Raw genomic sequence first — 21867 nt, forward strand, 5'->3', positions numbered from 1 at the left:
AATTCTTTGTCCTGCCTGCTAAAATCTACTGCTGTGTAACTGTACTGAATATTTCATTTAAATTGTTTTACGTTTCAATGCCGAATATTGTCTTTTTAAAAATAATTTCTTTCTCTTTATTGGTATTCTTTATTTGGTGAGTCTTTGTCGTCACACTTTCTGTGAATTCTTTCAACATTGTTTACTTTAGTTATCTGAAAATATTTATAATAGCTCCTTTGAAGTTTTTGTCTTTTAAGATCAACAGTGAAGCCCCTTTAGGACAGTTTCTAATGTCTTTTTTCCCCCTGTGAAAGGAGTCATGCTTTATTTAGCATGTTTCATAATTCTTTTTTGTTGAATAATGGATATTTTAGATAAAATATTCTGTCTACTCCATGTATGTGCAGAAACTCACTGAGCCAGGGGCATGTGGAGGCTTGGACTCACTTCCATTTCTGCTCTGCATTTGCAGAGCTCAGATGGAGGATATGTGGAGAGATTAGCAAGGCTCTGTGGCTGCTGGGACCTCATGGGACTCCATATTAAAACACAACTAGTTCTCGGATCTGTAGTTTGCTCCAAACTTAGTCAAAACTGCAGGCTAGAGGAGTCACTAGTCAGGCTAGTGAAGTGTTTTGCCTGTTGTTATTGGCTTGTGTTTTTATTTTTTATTTATAGGTCTTTATATACTCTGTACACAAGTGCTTCATCAGATGTATGTACTATGGTTGGTTTTCCCCAGTCTGTTGCTTGTTGTATTAGTCAGCCAAAGGGGCGCTGATGCAAAATACCAGAAATTGCTTGGTTTTTATAAAGGGTATTTATTTGAGGTAGGAGCTTACAGATACCAGGCCATAAAGCATAAGCTACTTCCCTCACCAAAGTCTATTTTCACGTGTTGGTGAAAGATGGCTGCTGATGTCTGTGAGGGTTCAGGCTTCCTGGGTTTCTCCCTTCAAGGGTCTTGTTTCTCTCTGGACTCCGAGTCTCTCTCTTCCCAGGACTTGCTTCTGTTTCCTCTGTGAGCTTACTCCTCAGAGCTCTAGCTTAAGTCTTCAGCATCAAACTCCAACATCAAAACTCCAAAATCAAAACCCCTCAACTCTGTCCTTTGCCATGCCTTTTATCTATGAGTCCTCACCCACAAAGGGGACTCAATACCCTAATGACAAGGCCCAATCAAAGCCCTAACCATAACTTAATAATGCCCGGGTACAGACGAGATTACAAAACATAATCCAATATCTATTTTTGGAATTCATAACCATATCAACCTACTATACTTGTCTTTCCATATCTTGATTTTTTCTTTGTTTTTCTTCTATTTTTTTTAAATGATATCATTTTAATGATGAGTTTTTCATTTTGGTAATGTCCAATTTATCCCTTTTAATGTATTTCACACAGTTTTGTCCTCTGTACAAAATTTTTTACTACTGTGAGGCCATGAAGATATTTTCTCATTTTGTTTCTAGAAACTAAAATTTCACCTTTACATTTGGATCTATGATCCATCTTGCTTTAATTTTTATGTATGGGGGGAGGTGAGGCTTGAGGTTGATTCCCCCCATCCTTGTATCCACTTGTTCCAGGATCATTTTTTTTTTAAAAAGCCTTCCTCATTCATTTGCTTTGGCACATTTGAAGAAAATTAATTGATCATATATGTGTGAGTCCGTTCCTAGAAACTGCCCTACTCTTCCTAGAAACATTCTACTGCACACATGCATTGCCTCAATACTCTAGCTTTATAGTAGCAGGGAGCATGAGTCCTCCAACTTTCCTCTTCAGTAGATTCAACTTGAGAGACTTCCAGTGTGTTGCTTTGGGATTGTGGTCAAGGAAGGGGGCTGGGGGCACACCCTTTCACAAGGCCCCTGGAATGCCACCCCTGAGAGGAGGTTATTCCAGGAGTCGGGTCAGAGCGGCAGCTCTAGAGCACAGTGCTCAGGACAGAAGCCCCACTTGATCGTGTGCATCGGGTGCCTCCACAGAGCTTCCACATCAGAGAAAACGTCAGCCAGGACCTGGCTCGCCATCTTCTTCCACTTCTGCGTTCCTTCTGAGGCCCTCATTTTGTTCAAGACTTTCCGTTACCACTCCCACCACATGCTGGGACTGGTGAAAGCATAAGAGCTAGAGAGAAGAGAGAGGACCTCAGATTTCTCGCAAAGACAGAGCCTAGTTGCACACATGTTCTTCCTCTGCAAACTCCCAAGTCTTCACAAGATCTCTCTTCAAAATTTCAAATATTTTCCTTGGAATTCCCCAATTCCCCATGTTTCCCACAGGTTCTCCTTCTTGTCTTGCTTAAATTTCCTTTATTAAATAAAATGTGTGTCTTGTTTTTCCCAAGTTTTCCCACCTGAAACTCCAAATATTCCCCTTATTTTTGTCCAAATACTTATTTTGTTTAAGAACTATCTATAACTCAACTATTTCCCCCAAATTCTCGTTTTGATTTTATACGATTTCTTTACTTCCCAAATTCTCCCCATGAATATTCCAATTTCCCTCAAATTTTCTCTTAATTTTCCTTAGAACCTCTCTTAATTCACTTCATAATGCCCTCAAATTCTCCCTTAGTAGCTCTCAAATTCTTTTCCTTGAATATTCCAATTCCTTTCCTGGAAACTGCCCTTCTCCCTTTGAATTATTTATTTGGTCTTCCATTAAAATCGTTAGTTCTGGGATCGGACGTGCCTCACACAGTTCCCACCTCAGGTTTGGTTCCCAGTGCCTTCTGAAAAAGAAAAAAGCAAACAAGCAAAATAAATGAAAAAAAAAAAACAGAAACAACCAAAAACAACTAACTCAGGGAAGCTGATGTGGCTCAGTGGTTGAGTACCAGCTTCCCACAGGTGAGATCATGGGCTCAATTTCCGGAACCTGGTACCTAAAAAAAAACAAAAAAAAAAAAACCAAAACAAAACAAAACAAAAAACCCTGTTCATTCTATCATATATCATTTCCCTATGTCAGTGGTAAGTCCTTTCTGTTGTCTTCCTTCTCCCACTTCATACTAAAATTACAGCCTATCTGCTCTGAAAGGGCTCTGTACTTTTACTATTCTCCATACTGAGTTCATCCATGAGTCTAGAACTCACGAGCCCTAATTCAAAAAGGATATACTTTTTCTTCCAGAATCTGTGTAGACAGTGAATGAGTTTTGTTGGAAAGGTGAGTGGAGCAGTTTGATATTATTGATGAATTCCAAAAAGAAATACTGGATTATGTTTGTAAACTGATCTTTTCCTCTGGGCATATTAGATTATACTGTATTCATAGGTTTACTTGATTAAGTAACTATGTAAACCTCTTGTGCCAGTAGGGTGTTGAGTCCCCACCCTTTGGTGGGTGGGGACTCAGATAAAAGGCATGGCAAAGGACAGAGTTGGGGGTTTCTGATGTTGCAGTTTTCATGTTGGAGTTTGATGCTGAAGCCTTAAGCTGGAACCCCGGGGAAAGAGACGGAGCTGTTTACTTAATAGTCTACAGTTGACCTTGTGGAGAGAGGCAAAGCCTAGAAAGCCTCAGAGTCTACAGCTATGTGGTTGGCCTGCAGTGCAGAGCATAATAGGACATAATTATCAGAGGAGTTTAAAAGAGGATAATAGATTATTATCAGAGGAGTTCAAAAGCCAAAGTATGTGGGGCCTTTTAGCCAGGGCAGGAAGCTTGGATTTTATTCTTGTTGCAGTGGGAAGTGACTTGAGGGTTTTTTGAGCAAGTGGGTGTCATGATCTCATTTACCCTTTGAAAGGATTACTGTAGATGCCAGGTGGAGAATGGACAATAGGGGCCACGGGTAGGGCAGGAAGGGTGCATATCTCAGAATTTTCCAACCTATTCTACATAGACAGATACAGGGAGACAATAATACTATATAGGAATGGGTGAAAAATTGAGACTGGTGAGCCAAGTGTAACCATCCCGGGCACTCAGGCAACCACAGACCTGCAGTGTACCCTCAGTACCTTGGCACATCTGAAAGCCAGGCCTGGCACCGCAGGTGCAGTAATAGAGAAGCTCTGAGAATGCTTGGGAAGAGAAGGTAGCCTAGTGCCAAACCCAACCCCATTCAGATGTCAAGTTGCAAGAAGTTAGCAAAAGAAACTGAGAAGGTGCATCCCTTGAAGTAGGAAGAAAACCAAGAGTGTGCTGAGTGTTTAGGCTAGACCCCATTCTTTTGCCTGTGAGCAACCAACATGTGTCAGACCCAGTGTTGATGCTAAATATGGTAGAGAGGTGTTGAGCCTAGACGTCAGCATGAGGGGTACAGTAGTCCCTGGTGAGCAGGGCTTGGCCATCAGAAGGAAAAATGTATGCTATTTCTCAGGGTTTGGAGCCAAGAGTAGCAGGAAGGGACTTCCTCACAGGACAAGGGGCTCTATGGCTTCTCTGACCGGCCTCCCTTCTCCTGACTTGTCTTTACTTCTCCTCCAACTTCCCAGTTCCCCAGAGCACACAGTCTCCTTGACTTGCTGCTTCTAGAGGTGAACTATGCAGGCATCCTTGGGGTTGGCCCCCCCTCCCGGGATCTGGGAGTATCTCATCAAGGAGGCTTGGCCACAACCCTGCATTGCTGGTGTTGGAAGGTGGATGTGCCAGGGAGCTGCCGATTTGATTGTTGGAAGACAGGGTGGGGTTTTAGTTTCCTGGTGGATAAAACAAATCCCATACCATAGTTGGCTTAACAATAGGAATTCACTGGCTCGCAGTTGGAGGCTAGGAGAAGTCCAACATTGAGGTGTGAAGAAGGCGATGCTTTCCCCAGAAGACTGCAGTTCTGGGGCTGACTGCTGGCCATCCTTGGACATACCCAGGGCAGCGTCTTCTCCTTTCTCCTCCAGGTTCTGTTGACTTCCAGCTTCTGGCCGCTCCCTGTGGTTTCTCTCTCCATCTTTCACTCTGCTTATAAAGGACTCAAGTAATCTGGATTAAAACCCAGCCTGACTCAGCAGGGCCACACCTTAACTGAAAGAACATCTTGAAGAGATTTATTTGCAATGGGTCTATACCCATTGGTGGACCACACCAAGAACACATCCAAATTGGGGTACACAGTACAGTCTACCCCAGGGGTAGAGACAGCTAGGGGCAGAAGAGAGAAGACTGAATATTCACATAGTTGTACATCCATCACTCTAATCAGTATTAGAGCATTTTCATTATTCCAATAATAATTTAATAAACAAAAAAACTCATCACCTCTGTCTCTCTATGCTTCCCCTGCTATATATAGCTGCTATTGTTTCTAGTTTATTTGTATTTATATTTTTATAGATGGAGTCGAGCAATGTGTAGTATCTTGTGTCTACTTACTTTCCCTTATATGTTTCTTTTTTTAACCCTTAATGGAATATCATTAATATATTACTATATAATACTGTCCATACTTTGCTTTGGTTATGTTTTCATCTGATATTAACATTTTGTAATATTAAAATACAAATAAAAGACCAGATACCATTTATTGTATACTTTGGATGGATTATATGCTTTATTAATATGCAGCAATAAAACTGATTTGTTAAAAAAGAGAGAGGGAGGAGAAGAGAGTAGAGAAGAGGAGAGAATAAGAGAGATAAAAACCCTATGACTGAGAGACAGGGACAGAGCCATACACTGGGAGATAGAAATATAGGCAGACCAAGACATAGACACACGGATGAGAGAAATTGTGACAGACAGACAGACACAGAGACAAGCTAGAGGGGAAGCGAATGAGGGAAAGGGACACAATAAGAGAAATGGTGAGACAGGGTCAGGGTTGCTGTTTTTTTATTTAAAAGTTATTGAACTGTATCGTTCATACACTTACATAAACAATAAATGTATAGTAGAAGTTGTGAACTTAAAAAGCAAACTAAAAAACAAGCATGCATAACCTCATATGGGGTTCCCATACATAACCCCACCGCCACCACCTTGCATTATTGTGAAACATGCAGTTATTTGAGGTCCAAAAAGGGAGCGATACACAGGGACCCAGCCCAGGAGCTGAAACGACAGGACCGAGATGGACTCTGATCGGCAGGGGGAGGGCTCCAGCAGGAGGAGCTACCTTTCTTTGACATTTGACATTCAACCTTCAAAACACCAGTATTCACCATGAGAATACCCATCTGCTTCTATTTACAGACTCTTCCTCGATCACAAAGCACTTTCTAGCTGGGCCTGGGGATGCCTGCAGGCCTAAGTCAGCTGTAGGCAGAACAGGTGCTCACTCCCAACTCCAGGGAATTGTCTCCTTCCGAAGGAGCTGCTTCCTCTCGCCCAACGAATGGCTGTGTCCAGGACCGAGACGGCCGCCCAGGGAGGGGTGAGGACACTGGGCTCAGATCCCATCCGTAACCTGGCTCTCCTTGGCTCGCCTGAGCCAGGTCTGCAGCTGCTGGAAGATCTTCTGTGGGGGCGGAGGGGGGTGGATTTGGAAAATGAGACCCTCGCACCAGCAAAGAGCCTGGGCGTCCTGACTGCCCCGAGCCGCTTCTCCCTCACCTGGCGCGCTAGGCGGAGGCTGGGGGGGTCTGAGGGCCTCTCAGGTGCCATGTCCAAGCAGTGGGAGGCATCAGGGATGAGGAGGGCTGCTTCCGAGGGCCCCAGGGCCTGCGCTACACTTAGCACATGCCAGGGGTCTGCGTCCCCTGGAAAGAACGGCGAGGATGAGGTGTCGGGCTGGGGCTGGCTGGAGGCCCAGGGCCAAGTCCTAGTGGCACGCTCACCGTTAACAAACAGCACCTGGGTGGCCCCAGGGGACTGGCCGCCGTAGTAGGAGTTGGTCCGGGCCACAGCCCGGGCTACGGACGAGGCCGAGAGCCCGAACACCTGCTCACATAGGTCTAGCTGGGAGGGCAGAGCTGGGAGCTGGGAGAAAGGGCAGCCAGGGTCCTCACAGGTGACATCTGCGGCGGGAGATAGGGACAAGCGTGGGGGGTTATGGCCAGCCCTCCCCCTCGCCAGGCTCCTTTACTATCATTTACAGACCCACTCGCCAGTGAGGACCGACAGGGGAGCCCCTCCCTGCCATGAGCTCACAGGCCAGCGAGGGAGACCAACGCCCCAGGCAGGGGCCACCCAGAGTCAGCAGGGCTGTGATGGGAAAGGCCAGGGGGCAGGGATCACAGCGGGAGAGGCTCGGGCGCAGCATCCTGCAAGGGAGAAGACTTGAGGAAATCAGGAGAGGAGAGCCAAGCAAAGAGGGAGAAAAGAAAGCCAAACAACGAGGGGAGAGCATGTGCGAAGATCTGGGGGCAGGAGAGGCTGGGGGTCGTGAAAGCACGCAACAGACCACGTCCCCTCTGCGCGGGGTCCATCGCTCCCTGTGCCTTCGGAGCCAAGCCACCCTCCCGAGCCCCCTCTTCGTTCGTTAACTCCTCCCTTCCTTCACCATTTACTGTGTCATCAGCTGTATATTGGGCAGTTCTGGGCACAGAGCAGCAACCGGGACAGCCTGAGGCTCTGCTGTCACAGGACTCACTGTCCAGAGGGGGAGAGAGGCAATAAAGAATGTGTCCCTGTGGAAGGCGCTAAGAGAATCTGGAGCTATTGGGAGTGTGTGTCGGTGGGTGGGTGGGGGGTTATTTAACCTGAGGGACTGGGAAGGCTTTCTGAGAAGGGGGCCTCTTGTGTTGAGACCTGAACACAAGTAAACTGTGTCAAGAGGGAAAGATGAGTACTCCAAGCAATGGGAACAGCATGTGCAAAGTCCCTGAGGTGTTGGGAAGAATGGCTTATTCCATGTCAAAGTATGGAAAGCCTTGTAATAATAACAGCAACAAGAGCAGGTGCCTACGGAGCACTATTCTTTCGTATGTTATATATATCACCTTCTTTAATCCTCAAAATAAAGCTAGGAGAGAAGCACTGTTATTATCCCCATTTTACAGATGTAGAAACTGAGTCACAGGTTAAGTCATTTGCCCAACTTTGTCCAAGTCACATAGTTAGGACACGGGGGCACTGGGATTGGAACCTTTTGCTTCAAACCCCCATCCTCACTGCCTCTAGAGATATGGTAGGGAATTTTAACTTTACCCTGGGTTAGAGAGGCCAGACTTAGCAAATTAAAATACAGGAGACCCAGTTAAATTTGAATTGCAAGAGGGAAAAAAAAAACTTTCTTTGTGTAAGTATGCCCAAGGCAATATTTGGGGGCATATGGAGATTACGAGTTATTTGTTGTTGATCTGAAATCCAAATTTCAGTGAGCATCTTGTGTTTTATCTGGCAGCCCTTCCCTGGGGTCACTGGGGAGCCATGCAAGGGTTTTGAGCAGAGGAGGAACAAGGTCATATGTAGAGTGGTCTTTCTGGATGCTTCCTGGGAGGCGGGTGGGAGGGTGCAGGGAAGGCGTGGAGAGCGGGGAGGAAGCCGGGGCAGTGGTCCCGGCAGGAGAGGCTGGGGGCTCTGGCAGCACAGCAGCCCCAGGAATAGAAGGGGCCTGGGGAGCCTGGGGACACTTGTGTGCAGAACGGGCAGGACCCGGTGACTGACACAACACTGGGCTGATGGGCGAGGCATCCAAAACCACACCCAGGTTTCCAGGCTGTGACGGTGGCAGGAGGGTGGGGCCACATCTGGGGTGGGGACAGAGGAAGGGCAGGTTGAAGGGGAGCCCACGCACGCGCCAGCGTGACTGTCTAACCCCCCCACACATGCGGCAGGTAACAGGCCCAGGAACGAGGCCGCTGGCCCGGTGGAAATGAACGTGCCCCGACCACCCACGAGGGGGTTCTCTGGGGCACAGCACATGATGCACGTTTCGGGGGCGAGGTGGGGGAGTCACTCACAGAAGCCGAACTCGGTACAGGTCTGGTACAACCACTGCCGGTCGCCCACGCCCGACACTGGCGCTGCTGTGTCCCTCAGCTGTGCCACCATCTCCGCTCGGGAGACGCTTAAACACCTCTGGCCCAGGCTGCGCATGACAATCTGGGGGACAGAACACACACACGTACACACACATACATGCAGGCATGCCCCTTCCTCCAGGCAGCGGGCCAGGGCCCGGGGCCCCACAGGTCAGAGGTCAGAAGGTGGGCTCCTGGGTGCTCCTCGGGGTCAGTGGGAGCAGGTGGGTGCCTGGGTTCCTGTGCGCCAGAAGTCACTGTACCAGGTGGCTGGGAGCCCATGACTTGAGACCTCAGGCGAGAGTCTCTGGGACCTCAGCTTCCTCTCTGTAGGTGGGATGATAACAGTGACTGTATCCCAGGACTATGGTGAGGATTCAGGGGAACCGTATTTGGGAAGCGCTTAGCACAGCACCTGTCCCAGCTGGAAAAGTGACAGCTGGATTATAACCGCGATTCCAAGGCTAGGGGCTCGGGTCCTTAAGTGAACTCTGACCCCAAGGCTACATTTTCCACTCATTCTATTAATACTAATTGTGCACTTGCTGTGTTCCAGGCACTGCTGCACAGAACCAGAGAAGATGAGAGAACAGGACAGGTCAAACAGAAAAATAATCATAGCTGGCAACACTCGCATCCTGCACGCCCAGCGCTGCACACGCCCCATTTGATTTCACTCCCCTGCCGGCTGTGTGCTGTCAGCCCCATTTTACAAACGGTAAAGCTGAGGCTGAGAGAGGGTTGTCGCTTGCCCGAGGTCACCGAGCAGAGGTGGAGCCGGAGTCCTGACCTGCTGACTCCCCGCCACCGCGCCCGGGATCCTCACCTGCGCGGCCCGCCGGAGCCCGCCGTAGGGCCCGAGGCGGCTGCAGTTGCTCCGGTCGGCGAGCAGGAGTCCGCAGAGCTGCCGCACGCTCAGCGGCGCCCCCGCCTGCCCGTCGTACTGCACGGCGCCCCCCACCAGGGCCTGCAGCTGCCCCAGCAGCTCCGCCTGGTCCTCGACGCGGCCCAGGGGCCCGCACGCGCCCAGCTCGGCCCGCAGCTCTGCCCGCGCCGCCGCGCCCGAGCGCAAGCGCCGTTCCACCTCCGCGAAGGCCGCGGCCGCCGCCGCCCGGCACTGCGGGGAGCGAGATGCGGGGTGGCGAAGGCCCGCGCGGGGCCTCGGCGCCTGGGGCCTCCCCCTGCGCCGGGGCATTTTTGGGATCCGCGCGCCCCTAGGACTTCCCAGTTCTGCCGGGCGGGGGCTTCTCTGGGGACCGCAGAGCTCCGCCCTCCCCTGAGGCCCCGCCCCTTCTGGCTCCTCCCCGGGCTCGTCCCTCCTGGGACCCCCCACGCCAAAGCCCCCTCCTCTGGTGGGGGGATCCCCGCACAGACCCCGCCCCTTTATAAGGCCCCGCCCCATCCTCAGAGCCCACCTTCTTCCTAGCCCTGCGCACCTGCGCGCGTTCCCACGGCCTGCAGGTGGCCCCCGCCGCGCGCAGGTAGCTCCCACCGCCCGCAGGTGGCCCCCGCCGCGCGCAGGTGGCTCCTGCGGGCTGCCTGGCTCTTCTCTGGCGTCCAAGCCGTCCTCGAGGTCCCCACCCTGCTTAGACTAGCCCCACTTCCTACCTCCGAGGACCCGCCGATCGCCGCGTTCCTGAGGCTTCTGGACACCACCTGTGGTCGGGCCGCCGGGGACCGTGTCAGGGAACCCAGGATCCCGAGTCCCCCGCCTCCCGCGCCCGCCAGCCTTACGTCATTATACTCGGAAAAGTCCAGCACAGCCCGCACCGGGGCGGAGGAAGCGACGGAGGCGAAAATGAGGTGGGGAAACTGAGGCAGAAGGCGGCGTCATCCTGGGGGCTGGAGGACGGGCACCCCGCACCCTCCGCCCCCACTACGCGCCCTGGCCCCCCGGGCTGGACTCCGGCCCCGGGTGCGTTGCTTCTGGCGCGGTGCCCGGGGAAGCCCTGGCCCGGGGCCCGCGCGCTCGGGAAGACAGCGCCCCGGAAGCGGGGAGGGGGCGCGCAGGGGGGAGCAGCCCTCTTACCTGGACGGGACCCCGAGTCCGGGTTCCCTTCCCACCCCGCCCCACCCCAGCCCCCCCCCCCGGAGGCGCCCCGGGACCTTGAGCCGGGCCCAGGCGGCCAGGGAGCCGGCGTAGGAGCCTCCGAAGCAGATCCAGGGGCTGGAGGCGGAGACGTTGAAGAGGCGCGAGAGCGCGAGGCGGGCGGCGCCCACGTCAGCCAGCCTGGGGGCGGGCGCAGGCTGTCGCCCTTCGCTGGGAATCCCTCGGGTTCCCCCTCGGTCCAGGCGGGGAAGTGGGAACCAGGACAGAGACGAGAATGGGGTGTCCGGCCAAAACCCGGGCTCTCCTCCTGGTCCATTTCTAAAAAGACCCCCCTCCACCTCACAAGTACCTCCCGTGTGTGCCTAGGTCAGGGGGCGCTCTGGGAAGGTTCTGTCTTCTGCCTAGTCCCTTCTGGACTAGGTGGGGGAGAAAAAGTCTCCAAGGCAGTTTAAACAGAAACCTGACAAGCCTAGGGAGGGGGCGGGAGCCGGCAAGGAGGACTTCTTGGAGGAGGCGGCCGCCAAGGCTGGATGGGATGGAAGGTACAGGAGAAGGGAGAAGACACAGATAGTGAGAGAAAGAGAGAGACGTTGGATGGGCCTGGCATTCTCTTTCCCGTCCTAACACCTTTCTCTCCTCCCCGACGTTTCTGAAACGGTTTGCAGTTCTTGCCGGTTTGATATGGGTTTGGCTTGTAGAAAAGATTGAGACAGAGAGACGAGGCAGACGCAGATGAAAACAGAGATGGAGCCGAGGAGGGGACAGAGACAAGCAGGGAGAGTCTAAGGCTGACCCGTGTCAAGACAGCAAGCAGGAGCGGGAGAGGTGCTGCCGGGAGAGCAGTAGAGCAGGGAGCAGGATGTCAGGGGAAAGAAGAGGGGGGGGGGTTTACGGGCTGGGTGCCCTGAAGGAGGTGAGGGAGGAAACAGGGGTATGTGGGCGAAGGCCGCACTTGCAGAGGGCACAGGGTATCTCAGGGCAGGACTGCGCCTCTAAGTGTGCGGAACAGCACGGCTCTCCCCGGGAGCCCATGGGTGGAGAGGCGGAAGCGAGAGTCTCTGCAGAGCCCGCGGGCCGTGGGGCCGCCGTAAAGACTCTGAGTGGATGGGGTCACGGCCAGAGAAGGCCCCACCTGTCTGGTTTACCCTCTAACGGGCCGCCCACAGGGGTGGGTGGAGGACAGAAGCAGGGAGACCAGTGAGGTGGCGGCGGCTGCAGCGCAGGCAGGAGGTGCTGGCGGCCAGGGAGACCAAAGCCGGCTCCAGACAGCCAAGAGAGAGAGAAGGAATAGGACACGGGGAAGACAGAGAGGAAAGCAGAGGGGCGGAGGCACAGCGCTCCGCTACGGGCGGTGTGGGAAGGCAGGCCCGGGTGCAGATGACGGGGTGCGGGCACCCCCACTCCCGCGGCCCCAGCCGCGCTCCCTCCCCCACTCACGCATGGCGGCTGGACAAGTAGCGGAGCTGGGCCACCTCCAGCCCCCCGGCAGGGACACTCAGCCCATAAAATCTGTGTTCCAGGCCCACCACCAGGGCCCCCAAGGCTGGGGCCAGGGCTGCCGGGTGACCTGTGAGGAGCGCACAGCGGGGAGGACGTGAGCTGCGCGTGAACACGGGCGACTCAGGTCTCGCGCCCCACAAAGGCCGACCCCCACGAGGGCCCACCAGCCTCCCCAGCCAGGTCCCTTCCCACCCTTGCCTCTTACCTCTCATCACCGAGCCAGGCCAGAGGCTGCCCTCGCCCCCGAGATGCAGGAACACGGGGCCATCCGGGCCAGTCCAGTGCTGGTCGTTCACCCAGTAGCGCTAGGTGGGGAGGGGGGCGGCAAGAGGAGCTCCTGGGCCCTGGCCTGTCCCAGCCGGCACTCCCGTCTAACAGAGCTCCCGCAGGTGCTTAGGGGTGTCTGCGCTGCTCTGCCTGAGCCCATCGCTTTCCTGTCTAAAGCGCACCCCAGCAGGGGGGCGTCCAGGGCAGGGGTCTGAAGCAGCAGGTTCTGGGTGCGGGAGCAGAGTAAGATGGGGAGGGGGAGGAAGAGGACGGAGCAGTTGGCAGACCCCGGGCCAGGAGGGCTCGGGGGTCCTGGTGACGAGCCCGGATTTTATTCCAAAGGCAGTGGGTCCCCTGGAAAGGCCTCGGGCAGGGGCTGCTGGGACCTGAAGGTGGATGTGGATGGGGTGAAGAGCTGACCTGGGAATGAGTGCCAGGGCGCCTTCAGGACCCTCACCCTCGATTTAGGCAAGGTGGCCCCGAGTGCTGAACGAAAAGGATCGTGATAAAATGTAAAAGGAAAGATTAAATGTATGTAAAGGTCCTCTAAAGGTCATGGAACAAGAATATAATATACATTCTTTGCCAGAGAAAACCCCTTCTTGATGAAAACTCACTGTGGCTACTATTGGTTAAATTCAATTTTAAGTGCTCTAAGCTGAAAATAAACATGCCTCCATATTCACACACACTGAAAGGACCCTCGCCCAGTCAGCTACGCTAAGGAACGCTGGGGGACCTGAATGCTGGCACCCCTCACCATGGCCTAAGAGCCCCTGTGGGGATGGCACCTGCTGAGAGAGCCACCAGGCCCCCTGTCGGTCCCTCAAACTCCCTGCAGGCTCCACCTTGGGACTGTGGCCTCGCTGTGCGCTCCCTCCGCTCTGGGAATGTCTGGCTGCTGCGTGTCAACGACCCAGGCTTTGCTCAAATGTCACTCCTTAAAGAAACCGTCCTTGACCAAGCAATGTTGGGTATCTCCATTCAGTCATTTGTTTATTTTGTCTCTTTCTCCCTATCAGTTTAAAGTCTACTGCCCTGCTTATTTACAGGTGTCTGTGTGACTATAATGTGAGTTTGGTGAGAAAGCAGTGACAAGTGACCTACTCTGACACCGTCTCGGCTAAGCGAGACCAAAGCAGGACTGAGCATGCTGGAGAAGTGCAATGAATATTTGCCTAATGTCAACTGTTAATTAGTTAAGTTAATTAAAATAAGTTAGTTAATGACTAGTACTTACTGAGCAACATATTATTTCATACCCCAAATAAGCACTGAGGTAGCTACGATGAACCCCACTTCAGAGAGGAGGAACCAGCAGCTCAGAAAGATGAACACCACTGCCCAGGGCCACCCAGGGGCGCCGGCCCAGCGGAGGGTCTCCAGGGCCCACACCCCTCCCTGCTGCCCCCACTGCCTCTGGAAACTGTGGTCTGTTCAGAATCCAGCAGAGCTCCCACGGCTTGAACTCGGGTGTGCTTTCAAAGGCTGTTCAAATTGTTTGCTGCATATTGAGACCTGGTGGTGGAGTTAGTGTCCAATCTGAAGGACAGAGACGGAGGGACAACAAAATTGGGTGACTGAGAAAGAGAGGGGCGCTTAAGGGGCCGGGGGGTGAATCTAAGAAACAGAAGGACTAGACTATAGGTCCCTAGGGGTACGGGCGAAGGTGGGGGGTGCGCACAGGGAAAGGGATGGTGTAGAGAGGGAGAAGGAGGGAAACTGCGCAGTGAGCGCGGAGACCGAGGCACAGAAGGCAGGCTGCGGGCAGAGCGCGGAGGGGCCCCCCGGCCAGGCCTGGCGAGGGCGCGCGGGCGGCGGCGCCACCCCTCCCGCCTCACCTGCAGGAAGCACCTGCCGTCGGACGCGTTGAAGGGGTCCAGCGGCTGCTCCAGCCAGCCCTCCTTCGGGGGCGCCGCAGCGCCCAGGCGCAGGCCGGAGCCCTCCCGGAACTGCCGCACGTGCGTGCCCAGGCGCCGAAGCAGGGAGGCTGGGGGACACGAGAGGGCGTCAGGCGGCGCCGGCGCCCCCCGCCCAGCGCGCGGCCCCCGCCTACCTGGCGCCGCGGCGCCGCCGAGGCAGAGCAGGAGCAGAGCGCGCAGCCGGGGCGCGGGCCCGCCCGCCATGCCGGCCGCGGCGGGTGCAGCAGCGCCGCCCCTGCTCGCCGCCGCCCTTTATCCCGCCCGGCCTGGCCGCTGCGCGCCTCGCCCTTCACCCGCAGCTCGGGTTTCTTTCCAGACGCCTCCGCGGGCCGTCAGGCGTCTGTAGGAACCGCGAACGCGGGGCGCGACGCGGGAGTGTGCGCAGACCTGCTGAGGCGGCTGGTGAGCGCAGCGTCTTGGGAGCCTCTGCCCGCCACCTTCGGGGCGCCCGCACCTCCTCTCCTGTGACCCCCCCTTCTGCATCTCCACCGCCGCCCCCTCCGCCTCAGGATCTCTTCTGGGAGCTCCGTGGCCCGCTTCCTCTGTCTTCCTCTTTGGCACCCGCACGCCTTCCGTCCGCCTCAGGGGCTCCAGCGCCCTTTCTCCCCCGCCTTGTCCCCAGCCACCTTCTCTCCTTCAGTCTTCTCTCCGTGCCAGGCCGCGCGCCCTCCGTCTTGCCGTTTCTATTGTCCATCTTTCCCTTTCTCCTCAGCTCTGCAGCCCTGCGATCTGGCCCGCGATCTTCCCACCTGGCTCGCCCCCTCCTCAGCTCCCCTCTTTTCCTCTCTCAAGAGGCTCTTTCTCCACAAATCCACATGGCTCCCTCCCTCCCCTCGATCCCACCTTCACTCAAATGCCATCTGTTCAGAAAGGGCTTCCAGATTGTCCTTCTAAAAATTGCCAGATCGTGGCCCTCCCTGTTCCTTTTCTTCTTCATAGCACTTATCGCTATTAAACAGGGTACCTATTTTATTAATATTGTTTATTTTTTAAGATTTGTTTTTATTTTTATTTCTCTCCCCCTCCCCTGTTGTCTGCTCTCTGTGTGCATTCGCTGTGTGTGCTTCTGTGTCCACTTGCATTCTTGTCAGCAGCACCGGGAGTCTGTGTCTCTTTTTGTTGCATCATCTTGCTGCAGTCAGCTGGGGGGAGCACTTCTAGGCAGGCTGGGTTTTTTTCCGTGGGGGTGGGGAGTGGCTCTCCTTTCCAGGGGAGCACACTCCTTGGGGGGAGCACGCTCCTTGGGGGGAACTCCCCCACGCTGGGGACACCCCTGTGTGGCAGGGCACTCCTTGTGCACATCAGCCCTGCACATGGGCCAGCTCACCATAGGGTCAGGAGGCCCTGGGTTTGAACCCTGGACCTCCCATGTGGTGGGTGGATGTTCTATCAGTTGAGCTAAATCCGCTTCCCTAATGTCATTTATTGTCTATAACCCCAACTAGAAAGTACAGTCCATAAGGGTAGGTATTTTCATCTCTATCATCCATTACTAAAACCTAGTTCCCAAAATAGTGCACATAGTGGGAAAACAATAAGTAGTTGTTGAGTAAATGAATAAGCCGTCAATTACTGCTGCTGGCTGCCCTTTAAAAACATGACTTCTCACCACCTCCATTGTGACCACCTTCTTCTGAACGACTGTGGGAAAAAGTTTTACCTGTTCTATTGCAGCTGTTCCTTATTGTAGATGTTGCAGTTGTTCTCTACTGTAGACGATGTTGCAGTTCAGATAGCAAACAGCTGCTTGTTAGTTCCTAAATAAATACGATGTGGAAACTAGGGCCAAGGCTCTCAGTTCCAGAAGCTGTGAGTCCCTGGTCCCGTCTTTATTTCCTCTCTTGTGGCTTTCTTTCTGTCCTTTTACTTTTGTGAGTTCTGCATTGCCTTCCCTTCGAGCAACTTTTCACTGAGCTGGTTCTCAGCAACCGCCTTCACTTGGACAATTGCAGAAGACTGTTAACTGGTCTCCATAACAGAAAGATCCTCTTAGACATGTGGGAGAATTTTACTCCTTGCTTCAAAGCACTGTCCTGGCCCCACATAGCACTCAAACTAAAATCTAGGCTTTAAATGGTCTTTGAACCACAGGACCTGGCGTCCTGTTACCTAAATGGTTTTGCCTTCTAGCCTCACCCCTGGGCTCACTGCTGCAGTCACACTGGGCTTCTTTGTAGCCCACAAGCACATCGGCCACTCCTCTGCCTCAGAATCTTTACCCTTATTGAGATGCTCTTCCCCTGAATATTTTCAAGTCTTGTTTTCTCATCCTTATAGGTACCTACTCACAATTCACCGTAGCAGATGGGTTATACCCTGACCTCCCATATAAAATAGCACAAGCCCTGATGTTCTCTCTCCTGACTCCACTATTGTCAAACCCTGATAGTAATTACATTTCATTGTGTGTCTCTCCCCAGCCATTTCTCAGATTGAGTTTATTTGGGGATGTAGGGAATGTAACAGCGGTGAACGTACACTCTTTTCACTTCTCAGGGAGTGGGTTCCAGGGGCCAAAGGCAGCAGCCCTTGAGGCAGGGTGAGCTTACCCTTGGGGACACAGGAAGTCCTTCAAGAGGAGCCGATCAATTTCTTAATCCTCAACCACGATATGAGTTTTACCTAAAATTTACCTGTCAGAGAACAGTCCTGAGATCAAGGTGTACATTTCTCAATGGCCTTTTCCCCCTTTCCAAAAGAGCCATGTTCATCTCCTCTTATAGCTGACCTAGGTTCATTGACTCAAAGTACAACAAAATCTGGCCTCCAGCACAAGAACAATTGGAAAGGATGGTGTATCAGCCAAAAGGGCGCTGATGCAAAATACCAGAAATTGCTTGCTTTTTATGAAGGGTATTTATTTGGGCTAGGAGCTCACAGATACCAGGCCTTGAAGCATAAGTTACTTCCCTCATCAATGTCTATGTTCACTTGTTGGAACAAGATGGCTGCCGACGTCTGTCAGGGTTCAGGCTCCCTGGGTTCCTCCCTCCCAGTGTCTTGCTTCTCTCTGGGTTCAAGTTTCCTGCCTTCCTGGGGCTCCAGCTTAAGACTTCAGCTTCAAACTTTAACATCAAAACTCCAACATTAAAAGCCCTAAACTCTGTTCTTTGCCATGCCTTTTGTCTGTGAGTCCCCACCCTAAAGACATGGCCCAATCAAAGCCCTAATCATAACTCAATCAAACCCAGGTACAGATCAGATTACAAACATAATTCAATATTTATTTTTGGAATTCATAACCATATCAAACTGCTACAGATGGGGAAGGATTTTGGTAATTGAATCATTCTAATTATCTAGGTAACTGTCTCTCAGCAACTCAGGAAGTTTCCAATCAACAAATTAAAGGAGGATCCAATCCAATTAGCTGATAGAATGTGGTAAATATTAATGGTACATCACTATGGGATTTTTTATAAGTAATTCAAAAAGTGTTAAAAATTGTGAGACTGGTATAACAAAACCGGATCTGTTTCCATTTGTTTTCATTGAAATATATTTTCTTGGTAGTTGTGAACAAAGCACAAAATTAACACTGAAATTTTATTTATCTTGGCAAAGTGTAGAGTTATCCATGGTTACATGGACTAATTTTAAAAATCTATTTGTGTAATTTAAACATCCAATTATTTTTATCTTTACAGTTACTGATTACTTTGCAATTTCATTATATTTCTGTTGTTATGAATGTGCACAAATAATATTTTAATGGTAATTCAAAGCAGAGGAATATTTAAAATTAGTCTTATCCTACCCTCAAATTAATTGCAATGTGCATATATGTTTTTGTAGGAAGAAATTAAGATGTAGGAAGCTTAAAATAATTGTAAGAATAAATCATATTATGATATTGGTGAGAAAGTGAAGTTTAAGAAGAAAACAGAATGACATTAAAGGCTGTTTAAAAAGTACTTGTTCATGCATTTCTTTTTCCACAAATAATAGCTGTATGAATTATTTGTAATTTATAACCTATTCAATATATTTAAAAGGGTAATGCAACAGTTTCATTTTTAAAAATATCAATAATTAGAAAAGCCACTGCTCAATCTAATGATAAATTAGTTGTAAAAAACGTGGAGGAAAACTGCTTTTTTTAAAAAAAATGAAATACTGATCAATGCTACAAATGGATGAACCTCAAAAACATTATGCTGAGTGAAAGAAGCAGATATAAAATGTCAGATATTGTCGGAGTCCATTTCTATGAAATATCCAGAAGAGGTAAATCCACAGAGACTGAAAGCAGGTTGGTGGCAACAGGGGCTGCGAGCAGAGAGACTGATCGCTTCATGTGTTTGGGGTTTACTTTTAGGGTGATGGAAATGTTTTGAAACTGGACAGAGGTGGTGGTTGCACAACATGATGAATTCACTAAATACCATGTTAACATGGTTAATTTTATACAACGTAACTTTCAACCTCAATAGAAGAGTATAATTTTAAAATGTGGAGGGTTATAGTTTTTAAAACTGGGAAGGGCAATGGCCAAGGAGAAAACGATCAAGTATTGTGAACTCTTTCGCGCTTGCTGGTATCTGGTTTCCACGGAAACAGCTTCCAATCCCAAAGTCAAAAGGGGCACTCAGACTCGAGATTCCGACGCCGCCCTGGCTCGCGGCGCTGGCGTCTGCGCAGCTGCCGCCCCCACCCCTCACCCCAGCGGGCGTTTGGCGGTCAGCGGAACAAGGTCACCCTCTACGCGCTCAGGCTGAAATCCGAGACCCGCAAAAGCGGTGCGCAATTGTAGCGCGCACGCGGGTGTCGTGGTCGCCCCAGAAAGGGTCGGCCTCCCTTCAGCAGAAATACTTGGGCGGCCGCGGCCGCCGACCTCGCGCTCAGCTGGACGCCGAGGTCCTGGGACTCTGCCCAAGGGAGCAGCCGCCCGCGCCAGAACTTGCGAGGCCTCCGCAGCCTCCACTGGTCTCTGCCGACGCCCGGGGCCCTGAGCACTCTCCAGTCCGCACAGAGGAAGCGCAGCTGCAAAGACAGCCCTGCGACTCTTCCTGCGGAAGGGTGGCGGGACCCCGAGGGACACGGAGAGCGCCCGCGTCCGCTCCGGGGAACGCAGATCTCCTGTCCCTGTGGAACGCCAGCGTCCTCCGCCTCCTTCTGTACAGGGAGGAGGTCAGCTAAGTTCCCTTGATAATAATTTTCTAGAAAAAATAAAAATTGTTGGAGACATTTGACTGACATCGAAAGGGCCCTCCCTCTCGGTTTCGAATCAGAGCTTTCCTGCTTGGAATCTGAGAGCCTCACTTCCAGAACACACGCAGACCCCCCTGTCCACGCCCTGCGCGCGGGCACGAATCCAAGCGGCGGCGCCTGCTCCCGTCCACACCCGGTCTCCGCGCTGGGACCCGTGACTGCGGGGGGCCTGGGGGGCCCGCGCGGGGACCGGGGGCGCGAGGCGGGGCTGCGCTGTCAGCAGCGTCCCGAGGGTCAGGATGACCCCACTTCAGAGAGGGCCGGAATGTCCGTGGGTTAGTGGAAACACACACACCCTTATCATATCCGTGAAGGGAGAGAGTCTCAACGCAAAACTAAGTCACATTCAAGGAAATAAAGCTTTTCCGTCCAGTGAAGTCCTAGGCAGGGCCTCCCCTCGGGCGACGTGATCACCACGACAAAGGAACCTGCCTCCGGTGAAGTCCCCTGGGCAGGGTGGAGTTTTCCTAGGTGCCCCAGCCTGTTTCAGTCATCTGGGAGCTGTCTCCCCTCAGGAAATTGTCACGGTGGGGGCAAGTATCTTTTCCCACACACTTTTCACGTTTAAAATGAACAACCAAACTCCCTTCCCCGTAGCAGTCAACGTATTTGCCTGTGGACCCAACTCCTTTCCCCGCGCAGGCAGGAGGGGAGGGGAGGGAGCACGTGAGGAGGAAGCCCCAACCCCGCGCTCCGTGTGAGGACAGCACGTTTAGCGGAAGGACCCTTGCTTTTGTGTCAGCCTCTTCAGAACAGAAATTATCCCTAGGATCCCGCAGGCTGAGCTCTGGAGAGCGCCCGCTCTTGCCACGGTGGGCTGCGGGGACGTGGCCAGCGAGGGCAAGCCGCGGGGCCAGGGAGAAGCTGCTGGACTAGCCTCTGCGGCAGGTTTTTTTTGTTCCACGGCCCCCTTTGCCAGTCAGGTGAAAACCACAGACCCCTTACTAAGTCCACAGTACACTGTGTATTAATAAAGATTTCACACGCGCACCAGCATGTTCGCACAAGAACAATGTCTTTTTTGAATTTCAGTTCAAGTTTACAGACCCCTTGTTAAGATCCCCTGCCCTACGGAGTCCCTCTCTGGGACATCAAATATCCTTATTTTCTGCGCCACAAAGTTCTGATTCTTTGGAATGTGTCTGGTCAGTTTCCGTCTCCACTTGGCTTGCTGGGGAATGCCTTCTTCTCTTCTTCCTTCTCCTTTCCCTTCTCACCCTCTGCCCTTCACACACTCTCCCGCGGAGCGAGCGCGAGCCGCCGCCTTCCCGGCTCCGCCCCGAGCGCTCACCTGCCCCGCAGACGCCGCGCACCTGCGCGGAGCTGGGAGCTGGGCCTGAGCTGCCGCGTCAGGGGCGCAAAGCGCGGGGCCTGCGGCGCCCGCTCGAGTCCTTTGCTGTGGGTGCTGGGGCAGGGAGGGCGGCCTCGCGCCTCCTCCCGGGAGGAGCTGCAGCTCAGCTGCTGGAATGTGTCAGATACTGATTGACAGGACCCGTTTGCCAGTTGCCACGTTCTAGATCCTTTGTTTTTCTCAGCTCAGATCACCAGCACAAAAGGCCATCGCACACGGTTCCCCATTCGGTAACTGGAATTGCTGCGCGTCCTGGACGCCGAGCGGGCAGCGGGGCCACCGGAGGAACGGAGGAGACGCGCAGCCCCGCCTCAGGGAGAGGACGGCGGCCCCGCACCGCGAATTGCCCCAGATCCCGGGGGGAGCCGCAGGCCCGCTCCCCGGGGCGTCCCCAGAGAGGCCGCGCGCGCATCCCCCCTACGCCTGCGGGCCGGGCCGGGGCTTCCCTCCTCCCCGTGGGCCAGGACCCCCGGCCGGGGCGGGACCCCCACCCCGCCCGCGACCCCCCGCGCGGGTTTCCCGACCCGCCCTCGGCGGCAGCCCGGGGGCCCCCGCTGCTGGCGCGGCTGGAGTCGGGGTCTCTGGCCCCCTCCAGGCGTCAGGGGTCGGGGGGAGGAGGAGGCTCTCGGGAGCGTCTCTGCACCTCTGCTCGGCGCGGAATCGCGTGTGGGAGAAAGTCCCGTTCCCCACGGAAGGGCGCGGGGCTCGCCTCTCCCTGTTCTCAGGCCG

General features: G+C 53.1%; 1 protein-coding gene across 1 annotated transcript; it reads right to left on the reverse strand.

The window, feature by feature from the left end:
* Positions 1-5749: 5749 nt before the first annotated feature.
* Positions 5750-15270, reverse strand: PRSS16 (serine protease 16). Its single transcript, XM_071211073.1, has 13 exons — positions 15231-15270; positions 14964-15080; positions 14496-14644; positions 12593-12692; positions 12325-12454; positions 10944-11067; positions 10572-10649; positions 10446-10493; positions 9664-9954; positions 8778-8919; positions 6711-6890; positions 6487-6632; positions 5750-6391 (listed from the first exon to the last, which is right to left on the reverse strand). The coding sequence occupies exons 1-13, from the start codon at positions 15268-15270 to the stop codon at positions 6323-6325; spliced, it is 1614 nt and encodes a 537-aa protein (XP_071067174.1). The 3' UTR covers positions 5750-6322.
* Between the last annotated feature and the right edge of the window lie 6597 nt (positions 15271-21867).

The sequence above is a fragment of the Dasypus novemcinctus genome, chromosome 22, assembly GCF_030445035.2.
Source record: "Dasypus novemcinctus isolate mDasNov1 chromosome 22, mDasNov1.1.hap2, whole genome shotgun sequence".
Classification (NCBI taxonomy): Eukaryota; Metazoa; Chordata; class Mammalia; order Cingulata; family Dasypodidae; genus Dasypus; species Dasypus novemcinctus.

Coding starts and splice junctions, on each gene's coding strand:
- PRSS16 (XM_071211073.1), bottom strand. CDS start 15,270: ATGGACAATAGAAACGGCAAGACGGAGGGCGCGCGGCCTG. Junction 11,068..12,324: donor TACTTGTCCAGCCGCCATGC/GTGAGTGGGGGA, acceptor GCCCGCCCCCAG/GCTGGCTGACGTGGGCGCCG. Junction 6,392..6,486: donor GCCTCCGCCTAGCGCGCCAG/GTGAGGGAGAAG, acceptor CCGCCCCCACAG/AAGATCTTCCAGCAGCTGCA.